This window comes from Crocodylus siamensis, chromosome 1, assembly GCF_052110815.1.
Source record: "Crocodylus siamensis isolate JL-2025a chromosome 1, ASM5211081v1, whole genome shotgun sequence".
Classification (NCBI taxonomy): Eukaryota; Metazoa; Chordata; order Crocodylia; family Crocodylidae; genus Crocodylus; species Crocodylus siamensis.
This window is the reverse complement of record NC_143395.1, coordinates 121,791,654-121,816,725: the sequence shown is the minus strand read 5'-3', so window position 1 is coordinate 121,816,725 and position 25,072 is coordinate 121,791,654. Positions and strand designations below refer to the sequence as shown.

The window sequence follows — 25,072 nt, the reverse complement described above, 5'->3', positions numbered from 1 at the left end:
TAGTGGGGGCTGTGTACATACTTAAGCCCTGCTCCTACGAAGACACAGGCCTATTCTATAAGTACAAAGTTTCATTGCAGAATTTTGAATGTGTCCCGACCTGGATCTCCTCAGTGGAATCAAGACTCCCTTTTCTGCTGGCAGTTACACCACTTCTGCCAAGCAAAGTAAAGCTTCTGCCACTGTCTGTCTGTCATCTGGCAACCATCCCACATCTGCTAGCTGCCAGGGTTGCTTCAGCAGCTGGTATCTTTCTACACTTCATGCCATGTCAGCACAGCTGCTGAGTGGATCCATGTAGAGACACCAGAAGCCCATGGATGTGCACACACTCTGGTGTCTTAGTAGTGATTGTAAAGACAGGAGAGTGTAAACAAGGCCTTACATGCATGTTTAACTTTAGGAACTGGGTTGGGTCCCCTCAGGGGGTATCTGAAGTTAAGCGGGTTTATCAGACCTTGTCTGCACTCCCCTCCCTCTGCCTCCAGAACTTGCAGGCAGCAAGGCAGACAAACCTATTGGTTATCCAGTGGGGCAACAATGGGCCTAGACTGGTGTGGGCATGTGTGAGCACATGCTGGCGCTGTGATGCATGCAGTTGTATAAGCAGTGAAATGCATGTCAATGCTGTGAAAATGGCAGCAGTGTGCTTTTGAACTAAAACACATCAGAGGTGTTTTAGTTAAAAAATGCACTGCCGCCATTTCCTGTGCACTGATGTGCATTTTGTCACTTATACAACTGCATGTGGCGCGGTGCAGTGTGTGTCAGCTTGTGTGCAGATTGACTGAGTCTGCTCTGACCCACCAGTTCTCCAACATGTTGTGGGACAAATGCCCTATTATGAGCCCCCCTTAAGTAGGAAGGCAACTGAATGCAGAACAATACATTGCCTGGCTGGCAATGGATTAGTGTTCACATTGCGCCAACCACCAGTACCTGGTCCACATCTCGGAAACAAATGATCGTCCTTCTGAACCCAATTCTGCACACTTTTTTTGGAATCCCGGTGTCATTAACACAAACCCGACGGTGCAGTCTTATGGTTTCCATGCCATTGGGCCTGTACTCTGAATCTTATCATTCAATGTTGAGGGGCTGTCTAGGGTGACCACCTGTCTCTAATTGGGTGGGACAGTCCTGGAAGGGGAACATCAAATCCTGGTCCCGGGCTGCATGACTCCGGGACAGCATTTGTCCCTGATTTGCAGTATTGTGCAGGGACTGGGAAATGGTGGGCTTCCCTTTGCAGGCTGGCAGCCTTCCAGCTTGCAAGGCGCTGCCTGGGGCTGTCGGGAGTGCAGGGGACTCCACATGCATGTGCATGCCTGAACACATGCACATGGCCTGGAACACAGCCAGGGAGCATGGAGACCAGCTCCTGGTAGGTAAGTCTATGAGGGGAGGGGACATAGGGGGCATGGAAGAGGGCAGATCGAGGCCTCCACACTGATGGAGGGAGTGGGACAGGGGCAGGTGGTGCTGCCCAGCTAGGGCAGTGCACAGGGTCCCAGGGCTGGGACGGGGAGTGGGATGGAGCCATGGGAGGCTGATCCAGGGGGCTGGGGTCGGGGGGAGGCTCCTTGCTGCTGCCTGAACCCCTGGGGGCCCTCAGATTTGTGTGCAGGGTGGGGGTGGATCTGTGCTGCCCACTGCCAGCTCAGGGCTCCCCACCTTGCTGCCTTTCCCCAGGAGTCCTGCACTAGCCATGTGCCCTCTGCCCTCCTGGCAGCACTGGGGGCAGCAGCGTGGAGTTGTACCCCCTGTTGCTGCTGGGTGGAGAGGGATGAAGCAGCCAGCACGGGGCTCCTGGGGGAAGGGCAGCAGGTTGGAGAGCCCAGATCCTGCTGCAAGCAGCTTGCACCCACCCCCGCCCCATGTACATATGTGGAGGATGGGATGATGTGTCCAGCCTTTCCATTTTGAAAAGGTGGTCACCCTAGGTCTGTCAGCTGCCAAGTGAGGAATAGATTCCTTAGGACAAAAGCAGGCAGACAGGCTGCTCCCTAGGTGTGAGGCTGGGGCATCACTGCAGATGATGGGATTTAGAGGTACAGAAGCGTATGGAGAAGCTGCATGAGTGAGGATCTCAGGGCACACAGTTTATAAGGGCAAATGAAAGACTCAAGGTAGATATTTGGGGAGAAATACAAACACATCTTTCTCTTCTTTCTTTCTGAAAAGGGTTTGAGGGCCCGTTAATCTGGGCCACAGGCAGATTAATGCATGGGTTAGCTGGGTCTCGAGCCCAGGGATCCCTGCCTCGGTGTGGACGAACCCAGTGGCTGGGCTGGGTGTGTGCAGCATGGTGGGCAGTGACTGCTGGGTGCTATATGCCAGGCACTGCTGAAGCCAGACTGAGCCATGGCAGGGCGAAGGGCTGCCCCCGGAGCTCAGTCTGTGCCACATGTGCCTAGTGGGCAGTGTCTCAGCATCCCTGGCGCTGGCTCCAGCGTGAACCTGTGGGCAGGGGTGGCCCGGCTCCTGCCTGGGGCCCTGGGGGCAGAGTGTCCTGCTTGGGCCACTGCTCAGGTGGGGGCCCCCAGTGAATCTTAATCCACCCCTGGCCCAGGCGGGTGTTTCAAACCCGGTCTCTCTGGCTTCTCAGTGAGGTGTCCGGGCAGCCCCTACAGTCACCCCGCCGGGACTACCACGGCTTTCTTAGGGTGGTCTCCCCGTGGGCTGGGAAGAAGCCGGAGGAGCTTTCCCACCCAGACCTTCTTCCTCACATCTCGGCGCAGGGAGGCCAGGCCCAGGCAGCCGAGCGGGACTGGGAGTCCAGGAGCCCAGAGCTTCTCTCTCCCAGAAGTTGGTGGGGGGCAAACAAGAGCGGCCCGGCTGCCGGGGGACAGCGGACGGCAGCTCCCGGGGGCAGGAGCACCTGGAGGCGGCGCCGGGGCGGCGGGAGGAGCCAGCGCGGGGCGGGGCGGGGCGGGGCGGGGCGGCCCAGCCCGGCCGGGAGCGGCGGCCGCGATGGGAGCCCGGGAGCGGGGCGCGGAGTAGTCGCGGCAGCCGGAGAGCGAGGAGCTGGAGTCGGGCATGGAGCCCGTCACCAAGTGGAGCCCCAAGCAAGTGGTGGACTGGACCAAGGGTGAGAGCAGCCGGGCTCCCCGGCCGGGCAGGGGGAGGTGCTGGCTGGCGCCGGGGCGCGCGCGGGCGCGGCTTCTCCTCGCATCGCGCTGCCCCGCGGCGGCCCCCGGCCTGCCCGAGGGTCGCGGCCGGCTACGGCGGGGAGCGGGCACCCGCTGCGCTGCGCTGCGCTGCTTCTGCGGGGAGGCTGTGTGCGCCCCGCGGAGGCGGCCCCGGCCCCGGCCCCGGCCCCGGCCCCGGCCCGTCCGGCGCTTGGCTGCGCAGCGTGCGCGGGGTCCCGCCCGGGCGGCAGCGGGAGCGGAGCGGGGGCTGGCGGAGTTGTGAGCGCGGGCGGGCGGCGCTCCGCACCGCGCCGCGCCGCCGGCTGCACTGGCACGGGGGCCCGCGGCATCGGGGTTACACACACGTGTGTTTCTGGGTCTCTCTGGTTCGTGTGTGCGTGTCTCTGGGTTGTGAGTGCGCGCGTGCATGTCTCTCTCTAAGTTGTGTGTGTGTGTCTCTCTCTCTCTCTTTGGGTTGGGTGCGTGTTTCTTTCTCTCCCCCTCTCTCTCTGGGTCGTGTGTGTGCACGCGCCTGTCTCTCTGGGTCGTGTGTGTGTGTGTCTCTCTCTCGTTGGGTCCTGTACGCGTCTCTCTTCTCTCTCTTTGGGTCATGTGTGCGTGCGTGTCTCTCTCCCTGGGTTGTGTGTGTGCGCGCGTGCATGCCACCCCCTCTCTCTGGGGCTGTAGGCATGTGTGCCTTGTTTTATCCACTTTCCATCCTGTTTTGAGGCTTCCTCCATATGTTGACATAGCTGTGGAAAGCCTCAGTGTAGCTCTCACATCTGGAGGGGGCTGGGGAGCATCCTTAAAGCTGAGCAAACGGGCAACTTTTTTGTGGGAATGGGAAAGCAGGCTAGCTGAAGAGGGAGGTCAGGGCCATCCAGTTACGGTCTCCGTTTGTATTTGTGGGATGGCCATACCCGTGCGCTTGCTCAGAGTTTCACGCAAGATGATGTCTAACCCCCACCAGCACTGTTTTGGGGAGGGCAGCTTGAGGATGATAAATGTCCTCCCCACTCAAAGTTTGGCAGCTTTTCTTTGACTGATTTAATTGGTTCTCCTTTGTAGAAACAGTTGAAGTCTTACCTCATGAGAAAAGTGTTTGGCTGCCTGTTTTTTTTGTTTTGTTTTTTAATATTGTAATGTGCCAAATAGAGAAGAAACTGGTTATGAATTGTGTGAGATGTTCACATCCTGCAATCTCTTTCATATTTTTTTTTAGTTTAATTAGGTTACGTTGCATTCTTCCTTTGTTGGATGAGATTAGATAAATATGGAGCCACATGTTTTATTGGCATCAAGCTGACTTGAAGTTGTTGTTACTTTCCTCCTGAAGTGAAAGTGTCCTATTGACAAAAAGGAGCACTTACTTACAGCTGCCATTACTTTTGTGTCTCAGGACTGTAATGCTGATTAAGCTGCATACCTGTGGTCAGCACTTGGCAGCTTTGTTTAAAGGCAGAAGCATATTTAGAAGCCCCTTGAGTGTTTTGATATAGGGTGACATGGATAAATCCAGCATTCATAAGCATGAATGCACAGAAGAATTCTACAGTGCCAATCACAAGAGAGCATCCAAAGCAGAGTTATAAAAGGATGCAATAAAAATGTGTGGTGAAGTTATGTGTTAATGCACAAATAACATTTATAGAAAGTTCTGTTCCTCTTTCTTGTGTTGGTTTAAAAGGACTTCATTGTTTTTTTTATTAATTCTTCCTTGCTTTGGCAAGTGGCATATTTACATAACTGACTCCCCACTCCCCCCCCCCTTTTCATTAGTCTGTCTTTTACTATATTTTATCTCAGGCACTGAAAGTTTATTGTTGCTTTACATGCTAGAAGCTCCAAGTCTGCTAATTGCTTGAAAAGGCTTTATTGTATGTCTTAAGCACACTTGGTTTGTTTTCTTGCAAAATGTATTTTTAGTTTGCTCATTCCTTTTCACAGGTAATTTAATTTGGGCTCTCAGTTAATATTACACTGAACAACTCAGGTCCAGCAGCAGTCTGCAGTTTCATGTTCTGAATGACATACCTTCTCTGAAATGAAGTGGCTCATACATGGAAGAATAAACTAAAGGCTCTTATGGATTTATTTTTCTTCTAGTTTCACAAATTGAATTTGACCTCTTAGCTTCATGTCAAATCTCCTTTCGGTACCATTCCATGCACGACAAATTTGTGATAAGGAAACAAGCTGGGAAAACGGCTCTTTATGAATCTGTTTTTATTGCATCTGAACATCATGATTAACACTTGTATAATAGGTGTATTAGCACAATGTTTCCCGCCTATATGTAGTTTAGCATAAGTGTGGCATGTAACACAGCACTGTCAGGCTATTTTTGACAAAAGATCTATATTTTACCTTTTATGCTATGGTTCTTATTTTATAGCTCACAAAGAGTAGCTTTTTTAGCATCAGTGTCTAATTTTGGGAAGAAAATCTTACATTTGTTTGACTGCATGTTCCACCTAGCAAAACATCTGATGATCCTTAGCAAAGCCACACAGACCACACCATCTGAGTGAAACAGCTTGTGCGTTGATATACCCTACTGTACTCTGCTCCCTGGTGAGGCAGAAAAGTGTTATAACAAACTTGTATAAATAGCCGCACTGGAGTAAATTATAGTTCAGTGGAGGATTCAGTTTTGCCACTACTGAAGCATTTCTATCCCAAAAAGACCAATGCATGTTAGAAAATGTAGGGAGTAGTGAAAATAATTAGGCTTGACTGAGTCCTTTGGATGCTCAACATGGGGCTGTAAAAGAGCAGAAACATTGGTAATTGCTTTTCTATTTTTTGTTATGTGGGTTTTTGTTTTGTTGTGTTTTTAATACAAAACAGCTAATGCTGTAGAAGCATCCGAAGACACGCATGGCATTCTCTTAGCAAATTTGGCTTTCTTTGAAGAAGAAGAATAATCTGCTATACTATACTTACTGTTCTTTATACTTGGATCTCAACAGATTGAATTTTGTCTAAAAGAATTTTGTTTTAGAACTTAAGTCCTAAGAGATATTAATTGCAAGATTTATTAATTTGAAGGTAGATTTTTAGTTGCACACAGGTCTTTTATGTAGAAGATACACTTATCCTTTTCCTTAGTCATCAACTTCTATGCAGGCTAATATAGACCAGTTGCTTGTCTTGTTTTATTAAGGTAGGACTCCATGTGAATGAATGTATTAAAATAGATTTCATTTTTTAGCTGGTAAAATTTGCTGAATTGACAGTAATAAACACTAAACAGTAAGAGTAGAATAATGCAAGCTAAAATTGTTTTGAAAGTACCTTTCAGATAACAGCCTTGAACCGTGGGTCTTACCCCAACAGCATGGCACTTCATTTCAGCCTGGCATGCAGTGGTTAGATGTCTATGCTTGCCAAAGCTGGCATGAAACTTCCAGTAGAGCCTAATCCCTTACCAGCTCCTTATTGGAGTGGCCAGCTGGGGTCAGCTGAACCTTCACTCCCCACCTATAAACTCTTGACACAGAACAGAAAGTGTCTGGACAACAGGGCAACCTGACCTAAGACCATTTTCCTGTTCCCTCTGGCTTGCTTGCTGGTTTTGCTCTCTATTTGAGCTTCTTGGCTTCTTGACTTGGGTCATCCCCTGGACTTCACTCTTTGATTGATGTCCTGGCTTCCTGACCCAGTTCAGCTGGCCACCCATGTCTCAGTGTGACAGTATCAGAGCGATGTTTGACATCCAGGCTTGCCTTCAACAAGACTAATCTTAAGGGTGATTTCTGGTTCTGCTGGTGTTGAAGGGAATCTTGACATAGGCTTCTAGAGAGTCAGGATATCACTCGCACAGCTCATACTCTGTGCAGTGAACACAGGCTCTGTGCAGTGAATGCAATGTTAAGGTATTGCTGCTAATATGACTCCTGGATATACCATACAACTTTCTCAAGGTGTTGGTGTTTGACACCTGGGCCAACTAGCCCACCCTTGGGGTACAGGTTTATACTTGAGTGCCACTTTCAGTTGGCTAAGTAGTCAACTTGTAGATGCTGGTGAAATTTTTCTGAATGTCTTTTGATTCCTTCTTTTTGTGCATCCAAAGGGCAGAGAAGTTCCTTTAAAATTGTTTTTCAGCAGCACTAAGAATTGTGTTGGCTGACCCCAGAAGTCTTAGTGTCTTGTGAATGACTACAAGACTATTGTAGGCACAGTTGGGTGGGCATTCTTAAGTATGGCACTGCAATATTTTTGCCTGCATTAGATCAGCCCAGGCGTGAAGTCTGAACAACTTCTGCAGTGAAGACTTGCCCTTAGTCTTCATGAATTTGGGTTATAGTCTATCTGGTTACTTAGGACTTCTGTGTAGGGGTAATCTCCTGTTATCATAGTTGTATAATTAAATCCCTGGGTGACTGCTCTTATAACTATATTGACTGATTTGATTTGTAGTGGGGAAAGATCCCTGCATAGCTATTTCTTTATAGCTGAAGATCTCGTATCTATTCTGAGTGTTTTCTTCAGAGAAAAATGTTGATGAAGGAGAACGTAGCTTTTCATCCTACCTTTTCCCTTCAATGGCATGATTTTTTTTGTGGAAAAGAAACTTCTCGTCCCCCCTTTCTTTAAATCTAAACATGTCTGTATAATTTGTGACTTTTATCAAGAATACATGGTATGCTTGGGTTCAGACACTTCCACTGCTGTGTGTGTCTCTTGCAATAAGAATAATAGGAATACTTTGTTGCTGCCGATGAAGACTCCACTATCCCAATGAAGCTGATATTTCATTCTTTTATTGCAGTTTCAGGTTTAGTTACTCTAGGCATTTATTCTTTTGCGTGTCATTGGCTTTTGCCCTCTGTTATGCTGTAAACTGCTCCAATCATTATTTTTGCTGCCTGTAAATATAGTTTTGTTAGAGATGTATGTCTTGGAAGGAAAATGCAAAATAGCTGATTGCTACTAGCTACTAATAAGCTGGTAGTTAATCTGTCATGAGAGGCTGCTGACTGTTTAATGCCCTTTTGAGTTGTATTTTGCTTATGCTATGAAATTTGAATGGGGTCAGTCATATCAAAATTGTTTGCTAGTACATTGGCAATCATAGACAGGTCACAGTAACAGCTTTGACTGACATGTGGTCATTTGAGTGACTTGAGGGTTTTGTGTATGCGTTTTACACCCTGTGCCCTCCTCCCCCTTTTAAATGCTGTCTTGGCAGCCTTTAATAGTATCATAAAGTTCAAAATAATTTAAGGATTTTTGGGGGTAGCTATTATTGCTTAACCTGTCAACACATTTCAATAATCAGCATCAGCCAGTGAACCCATCAGAGTCCATGGATCATACACATTCCTATTCCAAAATGTGGTCTATCTGATCAGTGCACCAAATGTTCTCATAGTAATTATGTGAGTGAAACTAAACAGAAACTATGCATCAGAATGAGCTCTCTCAGAAGAAATATAAAGGATAGGAACACACAAGTATCAGTAGGAACACATTTTTCCATAGAACAACTACTCTTTTTCTGACCTCATGATCCTTGTGCTCAAGGGAAATCTACCAGACACCTTTAACAGGTGAGTTTGGGAAGAAAAATCATAAGATGACTGACTGGACAGTAACTCCAGGTACAAACATTGCACTTTTACTGGTATAAGTGATTGGAAATCAATCTATACCCATGACAGAACAGACTGGTTTAAAAATGGTAGAACCTGATCTAGGATTTGCCCCCACCATTAAAGGGCAGATATGTTGTTGTGTTCACTTCAATCTAAACTGCACTGCTTACGGAAAACCACGTAACTTGGATTGATTCTAGCTCCAGCTTTTTGAATGTCTGTACCTAGTCTAATAACCAAAGACTGAATGCTTCACACTACAGGCGCTAATGACCCTCCTCCCTTTTGCTAGGTCTTGGTCTCCCAGTTATCAGGTTTCTCTTCTTCTGCTACTTGTTTGTGTGCTACCCCTGGGAATTTCACTTTCTAGTTTCACAGCTCTGTTCATTGTTTTTAATCATTCCTGTGCATGCTTCTCTCCTCAGACCTGATGAAGAATGCCTTGCATTGAAAGCGGGTCTAACTTTATCTCAACTATGCAGTTGATATTTATTATTATTAAAAATATCACCCCAAAATATCCTTGTCTTTCTTAATTCCTAGGCCATCATGGCTACAACATCACTTTAATACTATCAAATAATGTAAGCACATTTTTGTTGTAGATTAAAAATATTTGCAAGTAAAGAAATCTATACTTTCAATGCAGTAGGCTGGAGGTAACTGCTGTAATAGAGCTGCAAGATTTCCTTTACTTTTGGTATTTAAAAATATTTTTAAAGAGCTTTTGTGTAATAGACCAGGAAATGGCTTTGAATGGATACCCTTTAAAGTCTATTGAAATTCTGAGTAGATCCAACCTATAAAAGCTCTTTTGGTAAAGATTGAAAACATTCGATAGATCACTTACGTTTAGATTGAAGCTGACAAACCTTTACTTGTAGGAACCTGCTCTGTAACTTTTTTTTCACTCCGTGTGTATTGTATAAGCTATTTGCCTCCATTTAGACCAGAAATACAATCAAAGAATAGGAGATAGCATGTCTGTACTTTGTGATTTTCCACATTACTGTTTCTTGAGCAGCTCATGAGTTCTCTGAAGCTTTTTTTTATGAGTATGAATGGTTTTGTTTGCTTTCACATCAAATGGTCGAAGACCTAAAAACAAAGTATTATCAGGTTATTTTGTAAAACAGTGTTTTAAATCTTAAAACTATGAGGAGTTTTATTAGAAAGTAAAAAGCTTATAAACTTTTAAAGAGAAACTATCTGTAAGTGGGAAGAATATTCTTAAACTCAAGTATTGCTCTTGTATCAGGATCTGAGGATGTGTATCCAGTACTAATGTGCTGGAGGTGAGAGCATCTTAGTAGAGAGGAACTCCTGTAAGTTGACTGACATTGATCTGCTTTTACCAGACGCTTCTAGAACAGAGGTAAGGCAGGCACTTTTGGAACACAAGTCTTAATGTTTCTAGAGAATCTGCTAGTAAAAATGAACACTGCTTTGTATTAGACAAAGTGTCCATTGATGGCATCACTTTTGCTAAATAAGGTAAAAGATCCCAGCTAGAGGCTCTTTTCTAAAAGATGGCGGCTGGGAGAATATGAAGTGTGCATCACTCTCGGTGGTATAAGGAATTCCTTCAGTTTTGTGAACCTTATTTAAAAATATCAGACAGTCTCTGTACCCGTCTGAATTAAGCTGCATTGTTGCAGATGAGCTGCTCGCAGGAAACTCAAGCAGACAATGACCAATAGCAATCAGTAATTCTGTAAATTCCAGGGGAGTTCAGAAGAAGTAACTTGATCTTGAATTCCCTCCCACAAATATTAAGCAGCCACTCAGTTCATCCTCTGTTTAGGATATTATTTTCAAGAATAGTATGTGTAATGTAGGAGTGATGTTGTGTAGTCACGATGGCCTAGAAATTGCTTGAGAGGCAAGGATTTCTTAGTCTGGCATCTGTGTCATCTTTAGGGGGTCCCCCTGTGCCTTGTGGCTCTTTCCTGGCCTCCGTTCAGTCACTGTTCTGCCACGATTTTGGTGTTATCTTGGTTTGTTGGGGAGGTGGTCCGTGGGTCCAGGGGAGGGTCACTAGTTGCCTTGACACTTGGAACCCATACTTTCATGGCTGGGTTCATCCCCACCTGGGGCCTGTGCTCTCACCTCGAGTGCTTCCCCTTTATAGGAGTGCTCCCTCAGGTTTTTGAGCACCTGTTGGTGCTTGGGCTGTCACAGCCTTGGTCCCCTTTTTCTCTAGGTCATACCCTTAGTCTTGTCTGCAGGTCATACCTCCTGTGGAACCATCTCACCCTGGCTCCCCTGGATGGCTTTGGCTGAGAGCTCTTCTCCCTGCTGCCAGCAAGGCCAGACTCCTCCTTGCATGTTCAGAGACTGGGTTTATGTGCCCGAGCCCAGTCTTCTTCTGGCTGTGTGATTTCCGGCTTCTCCTGCAACCAGGGGCCAGATGCAGCTAATTGCCTTATTGGCATCTAGCCATTTTAGTCCTGGCTCAGTCCACCATGTGCAGCTACTCTTTGCTGCCTTTCCTATCACTGGGTTTCCTATCCTCCCCCACCTTCCCAGTGACAGGGGTAGCAGGGCCCTGTTACAGCATCGTTTATTGGACAAACTGTATGCGTCTCAAAAGAGTAGCTTTTGAATGCCGGACCTGATGAAGAATGTGTTGCATTCAAAAGCTTGCATTCAGTAAGAGATACCACTCTTAAGAAATCCTTGCCTCTAGAATAGAATTTAAATTTATGGGGCAACTTTGCCCATTGCAAGTGCTATTGAATGAATCCAAACAATATCTGTCAAGTGAACCGACAAATCAATAATAATTGCATTTTGTTCTGCTAATGTTATCAGACCTCCAGGCTGTTTCTTGCACATTCCTGCATCCCAGACCAAACATTAGGCAGTCAGTTGGGCTTTGGGAAATCAGGAAAGTATGGGTCACAGCTCAGCCTGGGCACCAGCTGTGAATGCCGTACTTCTGGCCGTGAAGGCAGCTTCTCCTTCTGCTGCTCCCAGTCAGAAGGAGCCCCTAGTGAAGAAGGAAGTCAGGCATGGCAGCATTAGTACCCCACAGACTGGAGAGGTGGAGGTTATAATGATGAACAGATGCTAATGGAATAAGTGCCCCTTGTAGCAACTCACTGTTCACCTACAATACTTTTGTGGCCCCTGTGACCATGGTAACCGTGTGCTTTATGGTCTTTAATGTGGTTATATTTGCAAAACCCCTCGGAGCTGAGCAAGTCACTGTTTTACGGCTCACATACAAGTCATCATCAGAAGATCTAAATGACCTGCCCAAGGTCACTTAAGAAGCTGGTGGTAGAATTGAGTGTCAAAACTCCTAGCCCATGGGCCAGTCAGTTACAGCCAGTGGGTGAGATATGGCTTTCAAAGAGATTTTTATCTGGCCCACCAAGCACACTGCGGTTGAGGTACAGTTTCTCCTACCAGGTATCTCCTGAGCCCTGAAGATTGGGGAGCCCTGGGCAGGTTAGTTAGGATATGGGCAGAAACAGTGTCTGTACACACTGGCACATAGGTGGGGACAGAGGGAGGTCAATGTGTGCACATACCTGCCTGTGAGCCATGCTGAAGCTGCCAGCCATCCCTATGGGGAAAGTATAGCTTCTACTCCAAATCTCCAGACGAGAGGCGGGCAACTCCGGCACATGTGCCAGTGTGGCATGTAAGGCCATTTTGCTTAGCACACTGGCCCAGCCAGAGAGCCTGGGCTGCTTGCAGCAGGAGGCTGTGAACTGCTGCATTGGGGTCCAGAGCCCCAGCACTGGCTCCATGGCAGCTGTGGCTGCAGCTTCACATGTGCCTAGGGACACATAGCATAGGAGGGCCTCAGTCCATTCCCTGCCATGTGCCCTGAGGTGTGTGTGCGGCTGCTGCAGCCACAGAGCCAATACCAGGGCTCTAAACCATGGTGCAGCTGTTTGCAGCCTGCCTGCCACCTGATGCAGCTGCCCAGGGCCCAGGCCAGCTGTGGCAGACAGCCAGGAGTCTCTCTGCACCAAGGTTTGTGGAGTCCCCACCTGGCTTATTGCTGGCAGTAGGTGCCTGTGCACCTCCGGGTAGACAAGGGGAAAGCGGGGTAGGGTTTCACTGCCCTGGTTCCTTCTCCATGGTGCACCCCGAGATAGTGAGCAATTTGTATGCAGCTTCCACTGGCTGCCCGGCTGGGGCTATGGACCCTGATGCAGGTGTTTGCAGCCTGCTTGCCACCTGCTGCAAGCAGCCCGGGCTCTGTGGCCAGCAGCAGTTGCACATGCATCTTGGGGCGCATAGTGGAGAAGGGTGTGGGGCACTGCAACCCTGCCCTTCCCTGACATCCATCTGGAGTTGCCTGTGCACCTGCTGCCAGCAGCGAGGATTGGGTCCCTGGTGGCTTCCTACCATCTGCCGCGGCATACCAGGTTGAGGTGTGGGTTGAGGTTGGGGTGTTTTTAGCACTTGGCCAAAAACATTTACGACCCCTGCTTCAGACCTTTCCTCCATAGCCTTGGCCCTCTGCCCTTACTGGGCCATACTTCGTGGAGTGACTGTTCTTTCTTCCTTAAACATTCATTACCTGGGGCTCCCTACTGGATCTCCCTGGCCTTTCTCCTCAAAGGAGTAGAAGGAGCAAGGTCCTGCCCTTGCTGCTCATGGTGTCTGGAGATGTTCTGAGAGAGACACATGTTTTGCACACCATTTTCAAAACAGATGTTAATGGCTATATGCAAATGTTTTTCAGGTGTGTGTATATAAGCTAACGTATATTAAATATTGTGCATGTTATGGACTTGACAATTCTGTGCTTGTGATTTGACTGTGGATAAACTTTTCTCTTCAACTGTCAGTTAACGGATTGAACTTTCTTAGTTTGTAAACTGTTTATTACCTGCAGCTAAATGTATATAGCGGCTGGCATGAAAGCACGTATTACCGTCCTGCTGCTTCCATCTCTGTCACGTTCAAAATGGTTATTATTTGCTATATTAATAAGATAATATTTATTAGTAAGAAGATGATGTGTTTCCCATCATGTCAAAACTTGTATAAGTGGGGTGTAATGTACGTTTCCTATAAGAAGCCTGACCAGACAGCTCCACAGTATGCCCTGACTTTTCTTTCTTATATGGTTGAATCTTATCCTGGGAGAATAGAGACAGACTCTGCTTCATCTGCTTCAAAAAGTATGGTCGCTTTTTCCAGTTGCCATGGAACAGCAGGGCATAGCTAGGAATATTGGCTGCTACTTAGACTGACCTGGGAAGGCAGTAGCCAATGATGCAGCTTCTTTAAAGGAAAGGCTTTTGTTCAGTAGTCCAAGTTTCAGCTAGAGACTTGGGTTAGCTGGCAAGTTGATAAAAGGAGAGTTGATAAAAGGACCCAGTCTGGTGGAAAGAGGTTTCTGCCCTCCACTTCAAGATGCTTCTGGTACTGTCATTACAATTTCAATTTGAAATAGGTCTGACTTGCCAGCATTACACTGTTTTTCTCCATGATAAACTTGCTTATCAAAACAGCAGTCCACCTTTTCCCTGTACAATGAATTCCCCATCTTGTATGGCTGAGATTTTGACCAGGACTGGGCAGAAACATTGCTGCAGATTACAGTGGCATCATGAAAAGTTGGTTTTGAATTGGCTGTTGTCATCTCTAAAATGGCAGTGGGCAGAGACGGCTGTACCTGGACTGATTAATATAGCATAATAATATCCTTTAAAAACATATTTGCTTTGACACAAGAAACTAGAGGTTTTCTCTGTAGGGTTTCCTCTGGGAGGAAGGGCAAGAAAGAACAAGTTCAGACATGCCTCCAGAATGTAGACTGGAAAAAATACACAGGCAGTGGAGGATGGGGTGCTACCCAGGGCAGCTTATGAGCCATGGGGAAACCTTGTGAAATGCACATATTGAAGTTCTGATAAGAGTATTATTCTGTGGAGAGATGTGTTATGCTTTCCCCAGATGCCTCAGTGTCAAAGTACAACTACAAAGAACTGTTTTTTGTCCTACATTACAGCTGTGCATGGTGTTTGATATTTTGCCAACTCATTTCCAAACCACCTAAAATGCAAAGGGTGGGTTTTTCCACAAGCAACATAGCCCTACCAAGGTCAGCTGAACCATTAGTTGCTCCTGCAGTACATTCTCTTTAGGAAGATTATAAGAAACGTGTGACTGCTTCATTTCCTACCTCCTCCACACATACTGTTACTTGGAGTGTGTAGACTGGAAAGCTAAATGTAACATTTTAAAGTGATAGTTACAAACCACAAACTTTTAACAATCACTAAAGAAAGCTTGAGTAAAATTTGGGGGGAAAGAGATAAGACATCATGGGCTAATACAGTCTCTGGGTATTGCTCAATCTGCCAACTTCATGTTACTAGTGATATTCACATCTCAGCTAAATTAAGGATTAATACACCAGCCTAATAAACTTTGATCTCTGTATTTAAGTACAAGATCAATCTAGCTATCAAAAAAAAAAAAAAAAGGATTTCATATAAATGCCTGAAGGGAATAACAATTTTACATTATTTCAACAATCTACCTACCCACACCTGGTTTTGCACAGTAACAATTTAAAATAACTTATTTTGTGTATGATCAAAATATAAGATCTTCAAAATCAGGTGTCCATTATTAACCTTTTAGTGTAACTTTTGCATCTCACAGCAGTGCAGCTTCCCTGAGTGATGTCTACAGATGAACAAGATCAAACACTGGCCTATTTTACTTGTTTTCTTTTTTTTTTTCCTTAAAGAAAAGGGCTCAGATAAATTCTTAGCTATAATTAGTAACTGACCGTTAGCATTAGAAGAGTATGTGGTGCCAGTTTATCCTGGATAATAATGTTCATCCCTTGTTGCAGGAAGGACAAACTTTGCAAGAGTGGTGGTTTACTGACACAGCAATGCCAAGGTCACAGAGAGGTCCCTGCTGTGAAAGTTACACAGATAATGGGCTGGCAGGGTGTGCTATGTTGACACGTAGATTGTTCTGTGGCTTCCAGGGGATTGAGGTTTGGTGGCTTGCTATTTATACTGAGAACCTCCATGCTTATTAAAATCTCTTTCCATTTCTTTCACTTTCCCAGAAGGTGTGTGTGTGATGTGCACCATGTGTGAATTGTGGGATCTGTGTGTGCGAATGGTGGGAAACATATTGGGAATTGTTTTTATTTTGTTGTTTGGTCTGTTCTTAAACATGCAAAGAATGGATAATTTAAGGGTTCTGCAAACCCGGTGGTAGGGAGAGTTACCTAGATGTCTGCAAAAAGTCAACACAACTAAGCTTTGATCCTGATTCTTGGTTAGGTACTTGTTAGCCTCTGCCTTTTGTGACTGTAGAATATGAATATGTTGCAGGCTTTAATGGGTTTATCCTTGCAACGCCCCCAAGATAGAACAGACACTAAAGCCCAGATTCACAAAGCCACTTAGACACTTAACTCTCATTGATTTCCATAGGAGTTAAGTATCCTTAAATCTGGATCTAAGTGATTTACCCAGGGTTACATAGAAATTCTGTAGCAGAGAAAGGAATTCCCTGTGTCCAAAGCTGACACTTCAGCCATTGGATCATCCTCATTTTCTGGGCCTTCTAGGTATTGCTGTAATACAAGTGTATTGCACTATACACAATACAACGTTTTGTCTGAGCCATCAGACTGTTTTGTTCATTTAAAGTATTTCATTAGGAAGAAATTAGCCTGACTGCATTTAAGAATGATCAAAGTCATTCTGATTCTAGAAGAAAACAGATAAGTAGCTCCTCAATAGATTTTAAGGTAACCAATTACTTTAACATGCTACAGAAGTCTGGTATCTTATGCTGCTAAGCATCTGTTTAATTCTAAAATAAGAACATAAATTGCATTTATGTTTTACCCTGTAAAAGATTGGAAAAGTTTCAGATTGAATCATTGCAATAGCCATGCAAGCCATGATAATGAGGAAGCCATGGTAGGGGTGCAGGTTATGATGTGGCAGTTTTCTGACACGGCTAAAGCATTTAGTTGACCAATATTTTGTGTAGTGTATTTTGGGAAGTTGCTTAAAATATTACCCTGATAGAGGACATTACAAAAAACAATCCCCATTTCTGGCCAAAGATTCTTGATACATGTGTGCGTGAGAGAGGAGTGTGTGTGTGAAGTGATGTTTGTAGGCATCAGATAATTACCTTTATTAATATGACCAGGGTCAGAGAGGAAGGGGATTTGGTAGAGGTTTTAGCTTGGTAATAATTGTACTGGCAAATCCCCAAGCTGTATGATTGGAGAGAAATTCTAACTCCCTGTAAGTTGCATACTTCACATTCCTTGGACCTTTTGTTCAGCAGTCATTCACATAAATATTTGCTTTCCAGATTGTTAACTTTTCTGAGGGTTTACAGATTTACTGAAGTACATTCAAGCTGGTAAATGCAGAGAATGTGATATGAAGAATAGATGTCCTGGGGCTTGTGACTACAGGGCTCTGGGTGCAAGGGTCTGTTCTCAGTCCTACTGGTGGTGGTGAAAGGGCCTAGGCAGGGGTGGACACATCCTGCAGATCAGTGCATGGCTGTGCAGATGGTGTTGCCAGCAGGGCTTTGGCTTCTCAGACTATGGTATGTTGTTTCTAGAAGGATTGCTTCATCAGATTTACCTGACAAAAAGAAGGAATAGCATCTTCACAGAGAGGCTTGCTAGCTTAGTGAGCAGGGCTTTAAACTAGGTTCCCTGGGGAATGGAGACCAAAGCTCTGAAGTAAGTAGGGAAGTGGGTGAAGCATAAGCAGGAGGGAAGAACATGGGAGGCTGCCTCATCCTTCTGAGCAAGGGCAGTCAGCTAGTTACCCCAGATGTCTGTACACAAATGTATAGGAAATGAGCAGGAAAAACTGGGAAACAAGCAGGAAAAACTGGAAATCCTCACACAGTCACAGAACTATGACATGATTGGAATAAGAGATTTAATGGGATAGCTCACATGACGGGAGTACTGGCATGGATGGGTATAAACTGTTGAAGAAGGACAGGCAGGGAAGAAGAGGAGGAGTTGTGTTTTATGAAAAAGAGTTGTATGATTGCTTAGAGCTTCATTATGAAACTGGAGACAGGCCTGTTGAAAGTCTCTGGGTTAAGGTCAGATGGGAGAGCAACAAGGGTGATGTTGCAGTGGGGGTCTGCTATAGACTACCAGATCAGGAGGATGAAGTAATTTCTTCAAAATACTATCAGAAATTTCCTGATCACAGTCCCTGGTTTTCACAAGGATTTTCAATCACCCTGACATCTGCTGGGAGGGCAATACAGCAGTGCACAGGCAATCCAAGAGTTTTTTTTGAAGTGCTGGGGACAAGTTCCTGGTACAAGTGCTGAACAAGACAACTAGGGACCATGCTGTTCTTGACTTCTTGCTCACAAACAGGGAAGAATTGGTTGGGAAGGTAGTGGAGGATGGAAACTTGGGCAGTAGTGACCACAAGATGATTCAGTTCAGGATCCTGAGGGAAGGAGAACAGCAGAGTAAGGACCCTGGATTTCAGAAAAGCAGACTTGGACTTGCTCAAGGAGCTGCCCTGGGAGGCAAGTCTGAGGGGGGAAGGAGTCCAGGAGAGCTGACTGTTTGTTAAAGAAATCTTGTTGAGGGTGCAGGAATGAACCATCCTGATGTGCAGGAAGACTAGCAAGCATGGCAGAAGACCAGCTTAGCTTAGTACTGAACTCTTCAATAAACTAAAACACAAAAAGGAAGTGTACAAGAATTGGAAATAGGCAAATGACTAGCAAGGAGCATAAGACCATTGGATGCAGTCAGCATGGATTCACCGAGGCAAGTCATGCCTGATCAACCTGATTGTCTTCTACGATGAGATGACTGGCTCTGTGGATGTGGGAAGAGCAGCGGACATGATTATACCTGGAGTTTAGCAAGGCTTTTGATATGGTCTCCCACAACGTTCTTGCCTGCAAGCTAAGGAAATACAAGTTAAATGAATGAACTGTAAGGTGGATAGAAAACTGGCAGGATTGTTCGGCTCGGAGGGGTAATAATCAATGGCTTGATGTCTAGCTGGTAGTCAGTACCAAGTGGAGCACCCCAGGGAATGATCCTGGGACCAGTGTTGTTAAATATATTTTCATCAGTGACCTGGAAGATGGGATGGAGTGCATCCTCAGCACATTGACACCAAGCTGGGGGGAAGTAGCAGATACACTAGAGGCTAGGGTTGGAATTCAGAGAGACCTAGGCAGATTGGTCTCAAATCTACCAAACACCTTTGAGAGGCGAGTTCAGGAACAACAATTCATAACCTGGCTGGATACCAAGGGCTGAACACCGATATTGACTTTATTGCATGCTATAATCTCTCTGGTTCCTAAAAATCTTTAAGCACCCTGTAGGTGACAATAATCCTCTTCTCTTTTGAAAAGTCTTGATCCCCCACTAATCAAGGTTTCTTTCTCTGTTAATTATTTGCCTGCTGTACTAGGAAATCTCTCTCATTACCAGTTTCACAGCCCTCTGTGCTGTTTTTAATCATCACTGTGCCTGCTTCTTCTCCCAGACTTGCTGAATTTGACAGGTTTTCTAACTTTATCCCAACCATTCAATTGGTCTGCAACAGTCCTTGCCTATTGGTTAATATCTAGGCCAGCTTTTCAGAGGTGAAATATTTGTTAAAATTGACTTTAACCCTTTGTAAGTTCTGCTGAATACCTATTACAGCTCTACCAAAAGGCAGTTAGCAATTTAGTTATCAGTTTACAACTCTCGTACAGATACGTAATGTATTAGACTTGCCTTGACACACACAATTGCAATATAGCTGAGGCATTGCTGCTGAATGCTATGACCTTTCTTGTACATGAGAAACTGTGTAACATAAACTGTCCTATAACAGTGGCAGATTCCAGGACCGTCCTTACTGATTGAATGCTTGTTTGCAGAGCCATCTTTTTGTCAGCTACAGAACAATGTCTGCTGACTCAGTGGCAAGTGGCTCTTGTTCACTCCTCTCGCATTCGACCGAAGTTAGGACTGAAGTGTGTGTGGTGTGACACAGAGACCTGAACTGAGAACAAGCCAAATTCAAGAAGGTTAAAGTGGAATTGTTTTGTTTCTGTTCAAGTTAATAAAGGTACAACACCAGATAAAGTTTTGGACACTGCTGTTTACTACTCTTATGCAGGGCTCCTAAAGGAGCTGTTTGTAGCTGCAATTACCTTTCAACTTTTAAGGGTCCAGTTTTGTACTTGTTCCATGCATGGAATATCTACATAATCTGTGAAAAAAATATTGGAGTTTAGATTTGAATTCTGTGGAGGAGAGGCAGTTTTCAAAAGTCCTTAGCATGTTGGCTGATGAATGCCATATGGATTTACTTGTTTTGAAAAGAGCCTTTAAAATGAACGAAAGTACTTTATAGGTACACGTTGTAACTGCCAGTCTTCAATTGAATGTGTGTAGACTGAAATTTTACAACTATCCCTCCTAATAGAATAGTCAACAGTTCCTGTCTTAATTTATCTGCCAGAATTCAAGTCTGAACCTGAGTTGGGAGTATGCTTTGGCTTAGTCCATCACAGAGCAAAACAGAGAACTGAACCATGTTTCACAGAGTGATAAAATTCTGTAGTACTGAATGACTGAAGGGAGGTAGTTTGTGCTGGTTGAGATGATAATGTTTATAATGCAATAAACAGCTGACAGAGTAGCAAAGACCATTTTAGGTAGTGCCAGGACCATGTCACCCTTCTGTGCTACTTCCCTCCTTTCACTCCCTTCCTTGTCTGCATCAAATGTAGGCTCACTATTGTCACTTTCTAAGCCCTTTTAAGGCTACTTTATACCTTATCTCTGGGCAGCCTGTCATGTTTCAGTCATGACTGAGGTGCCGGCTCTTGCCTCTGGTTGTCCAGTATGCTAGTTTTTCATTATCCAGTTGTTACATTTTCAAGCAAGCGCTTCTCTGTTTTCTGTGAGTTGCCCATTAGGCTTGGGAGGAGCTTCTTCTAAATATCTGCAAAGATATCTCATTATTCTTAAAAACCTCCCTTGCTCTGATGCCTATAAGAATTGACAGTGTTTAGGCCTGTGTTTCTCAACCAGGGTGCTGTGACATGCTTTTAAGGATTCTCTGGGGATCCATGTAGTGTTATCACTGTTAGGTGTTCAAATATGATTCTCAAAATAAACCCAGAGATTTAAAATAGGAATCCATTTTGACTTGTAATTTTTCTGAGTTGTTTGCAACCAAAACTTTTCTCTATTCTTTCTCTATGAAACTATGAAAAAAATAAGTGAAAACTAAAAGCTGGCATTTTCCAATGGGTGCTTTTATGTGTAAAAAGATTGAGAAGTACTGGGTCAGGCCACTTATGTGCTGTTATGATTGTAGGTATTCCAGTTGTACTTGACCAGGGGTGGGCAAAATATGGCCCGTGGGCTGGATCTGGCCTACTAAGGGATTTTGTCCAGCCCACGGCAGGTTTCTCAGTCCTGCTCAGTCTAGGCATGGGGCATGCAGCAGGGCTGGGGTGGCACAGTGGTCAGACTTGTTTCCCAGCAGCCCTGAGGGCAGTGGCTCCTGTCAGCCACCCTCAGCCACACCCCTGTTGCTCAGACAGCCCTTCCTGTCTGCTCCGCACCCACTGCAGAGGGCGGCACCTGTGTGGGCAGTGTGTGCTTGGCTGGGAGGATGGGATGAGGCTGCAGGCAGGTGTGGGGTGGTGTCTGGGAGCAGGATGAGGAGGCAAGGCCAGGATCACTGAGTGGTGAAAGCATGGGGCCAGTGCCTGGGCCCAGGGCACAGTTGTGATTCACTGGCCATACATTTCTGTGATGGGCACCGGTTTCGCAGGCAGAGGCATGCTGGGAGCAGATCATGGGTCTACCTGGGTCCCAGCCCCATGCTGTCACCAGCCCAAGATCCTGGCCCTGCCCAGCTGTCCTGCTCCCCACCCACCTGCGGCCCCATCCTTTCCGCCTGGTCATATGCCCTTTCTGTGTTGGTCCTGGCTGGTGAACCCAGGATCACAGGTTGGTGAGAGCATGGGGCCTGGGACACAGCTGTGATTTGCTCCCTTCACATCCCTGCTTGCAGAACCGGTGCCTATCTCAGGGGCATGCGGGGAGCAGATTGTGGCTCTGTCCTGGGCCCTGGCCCTACACTATCTCAGCCTTGTGATCCCACCCCTGCCTGCCTGTCTTGCTCCCAGATGCTGCTCCCTGTCGGCCTGCAGCCCGATCCTAGCCACCCTGCTGAGGATGGAGCAGAGCCACTTAGGGAGTTTTGGTGAGCTGATGGGGCGGGGGATGCTGACGTGGCCCATGACAGCTCATCAAAACTCCCTAAGCGGCCCTCGGGCCCAAATAATTGTCCACTCCAGTACTAGCCCATAGTTAGGCTAAACTATAGTAAGCTACATTGCCGAAAAGCAATCGGAGAGAAAGGGGCCTCCTGACCACTGGATGACCCAGTAACTAAGCAAAAAGACATTGAAGGGAGTATGGAAGCAGCAGCTACACATGTAAAAAATAGAACTTACTAATGGGAGTGCAGGTGGGTGAGCTTGGCAAACAAAACAAATGAAGATGAACATGTCCACAGAGGGAGAAAGAAGGGGGGTGCATATGCAATTATAAACACGGGGGTTGGGAGACCTCGAGGCCTAGGGTAGAGAATGAGTGATGTACTGTGCCTTTACCTGTCAAAGGCTAGCTTTGCTAAGTGGGACTGATTGTTAATCAGACTGGTGTGCTGTGTGATGATGACAAACCCTTCTAAGCTTTTGCCACCAAACATATATTCAAGTTTTGTTTTTTGTGTTGCCTTCAGGATCTGGAAAACAGCTTGCTAGCACTGGCCTTCCAGTTCATACACTCTAGCAGTCTGTATATCAGGAGTGATACCAGCCAAATACACCCAAAAAACCACCTTGCACACCTCAACAACAGTGATTTTCTGTCATTATTCCTGGTGTTTCCCCATCTTCTGTCTTCTGCTTGAGGTAAAAGCAGACAACTGGTTTGCTTTGGATTTGAGTGGATTTTAGAGTTTTGTCTCTGAGCATCTCACCTCACAAGCCCCAGACCTTAGAGAAGGACAAGCTCATTGTCCCACATTAAGTACCAGTGAAGTATGTGAATTAACACTTTGTCTTGTAATAGTTGTGGCTAATGTAGTTAATTGACATTTAAGCCTCGGGTGTAAACTACAGTCCCATCCTGATTTCCAATTTGGATTAAGCCTGGTGATTGTATTTACTTTTGGATTGTAAACCCTTGGGGATGGGGCTGTGTTCACAATCCATGTTCATGTTGAGCTTAATGCAGCACATGACTAAGGCTCTTGGCTAGTACAATAATAGTAGCAAACACTCCTGCTAGGCACTGAGAAACATAATCCTAGATTTTAAAAATTTTATTCATTCTTTGTTTTTAATTTGGAAGCTCAAACTTTTTTTATAAGCTTCACAGCCTTGCTTTGCCAGGTTAATGTAATTAACAACTGCTGATAGCTAGTGATTCTCATAATTATTCTCATAGTCATAAGCAAAACAGCTGGTGATAGCTAGATTGTAGGGTGCTAGTCATGAATGTTTCATGACATTTCCTAGTCCCCTCCTAGATTGCTATCTCAAAGAGTGGTTATCTGTCAACTTCATCAGTGGTTGCCTTACTTCAGACCTGTTCTTTGAACTCCTGAGTGTAACAGTAGTTAAAGCATTCATCTATGTGCCTTTGCAAAGGAGTAAGGATGGGAGTAAGATTTTGGTGCAATCGACCAAAACAGTTCCACAGGCAGTTTGAGAGCCCAGCCAAGCCTAATTAAAGAGGTTAGCTCTGAAGAAGAAACGGGGCAAGAGGCAGTTTTGTAGGATTTACTCCTATTTCCACTCTGGGGACAGACATCAGTGTGTTAATTACTAGAGTTCAAGCAAAGGAGTGCTTATGACTAATGCCCTACTCCTTAAACCACAAAAATCCATAAACTTCTTCACGGAGTGAGCTCTTAATTACATGTTTGAGATGAAGGCCCTAGAGCAGGGGTTTGCTGCACCACATGAACTGCATGAAGTTCCCTAGTACCCAAACTTCATGCCTGAGAAATACAAGCAAGCAAGGCTTGGTGTATATATTTAAAAACAAAGTAACTTTAGGCTTGACCTGCATAAACATTAGTATTTATTTTTAATGTCAACAATGGTTTCACCTATGCTTGCCAGAGGATAAAAATGTCTGTTAATGGAAAGGTGTTGACTTAATTTCTGTGGACTTTGTGGGGGGAGCTTGAAATCTTAAAATGTTGGTTGACAAGCCATAGAGAGAAGCTCCTTCATCATCTGTGCTTACACTAAAAAGTATTGATGCCGCACAAGACTGAATTATACACTTTTCTTCATCTCAGTTGCTGTCTCAGAGAAAGTGTATATTCAGCCCATTTTGGAGAAAACATTGTATTAGCAGTGGTAAGTTAGGTGACTAGTGGCTAGGTAGTGGTACATAAAACCTGTTTCATCTCCATCTCTGGCCAGAAGTGACCAGAAAAAAATCAGCAGTGCCTGTTGATTTAAGTAGAATGAGTAGGTTAGTGTATTTCTTTCCTTTTTTTTAAAGACAGTTATCATTATCACAAAAGTGAACACCACATTTCTCACTACATGCTTTCCTAATTGGTAATATCAGTTGTGCTAGTTTCAAGTTGGGCAGAAAGCAAGGCAGGGTGGTATCTTAGAGGCATCAGAAACGGTGTGAAGATCTGACTTAGAGAGGAGACTGGCATATTTTCTCCAGTCCTATAGTCAGTGTAGGACTGGGAGGTGAGTGTGTACTGCTCTTGATAGAAGACATTGGTATCATAGATGTTGCATTTTTTTTCCCAGGAGAAAGTCTTTTGTCCTATACAATCCCACTGCCTTGCTTCAAGTCCCTCTGAAGAATGTGAGATAAAATGTGCTAATCCTTTTTGCTCCCTGATGTAGCTATGTGCATCTCAGGTTATGCTGGGCTATTCTTAGGACAAGCTGGCCAGGCTGTGTGTTCTTGTTGGCCACCTACTGGTGGAGGAGAGCAGCAATGAAGTTTGAAGGCTGATATGTCAATGACTCTGCCATGCCTGTTCTGATTTGGGTCAACGCTTGGAACAATCGGGCCTTGATCAAATGAGACTTTTTACAGCTTCTGATGGTCAGTGCAGCATCTTTCACAAATACTAAATTTTACATATATATGGATGTAGTTTAATGCATGGATACCCAAAGCAATTCTACATCTAATGGAATTGGGTATGAGCGATTTTTTTTTTTTCCTTCCCCCTCCCCTTATTCTGGAATGGGAGGAGAGAGATTTCTTGAGAAAGAGAGAAAGGTAAGGAAACT

General features: G+C 45.3%; 1 protein-coding gene across 1 annotated transcript in view; it reads left to right on the top strand.

The window, feature by feature from the left end:
- Nucleotides 1-2,941: 2,941 nt before the first annotated feature.
- The window catches only part of CNKSR3 (CNKSR family member 3), a 97,456-nt gene continuing 75,325 nt past the window's right edge, over nt 2,942-25,072 (top strand). The window contains exon 1 of the mRNA XM_090041625.1: nt 2,942-3,091. Within this exon, the coding sequence (XP_089897751.1) occupies nt 3,040-3,091 (52 nt within the window). The 5' untranslated portion in view covers nt 2,942-3,039. The remainder of the gene's footprint in view (nt 3,092-25,072) is intronic.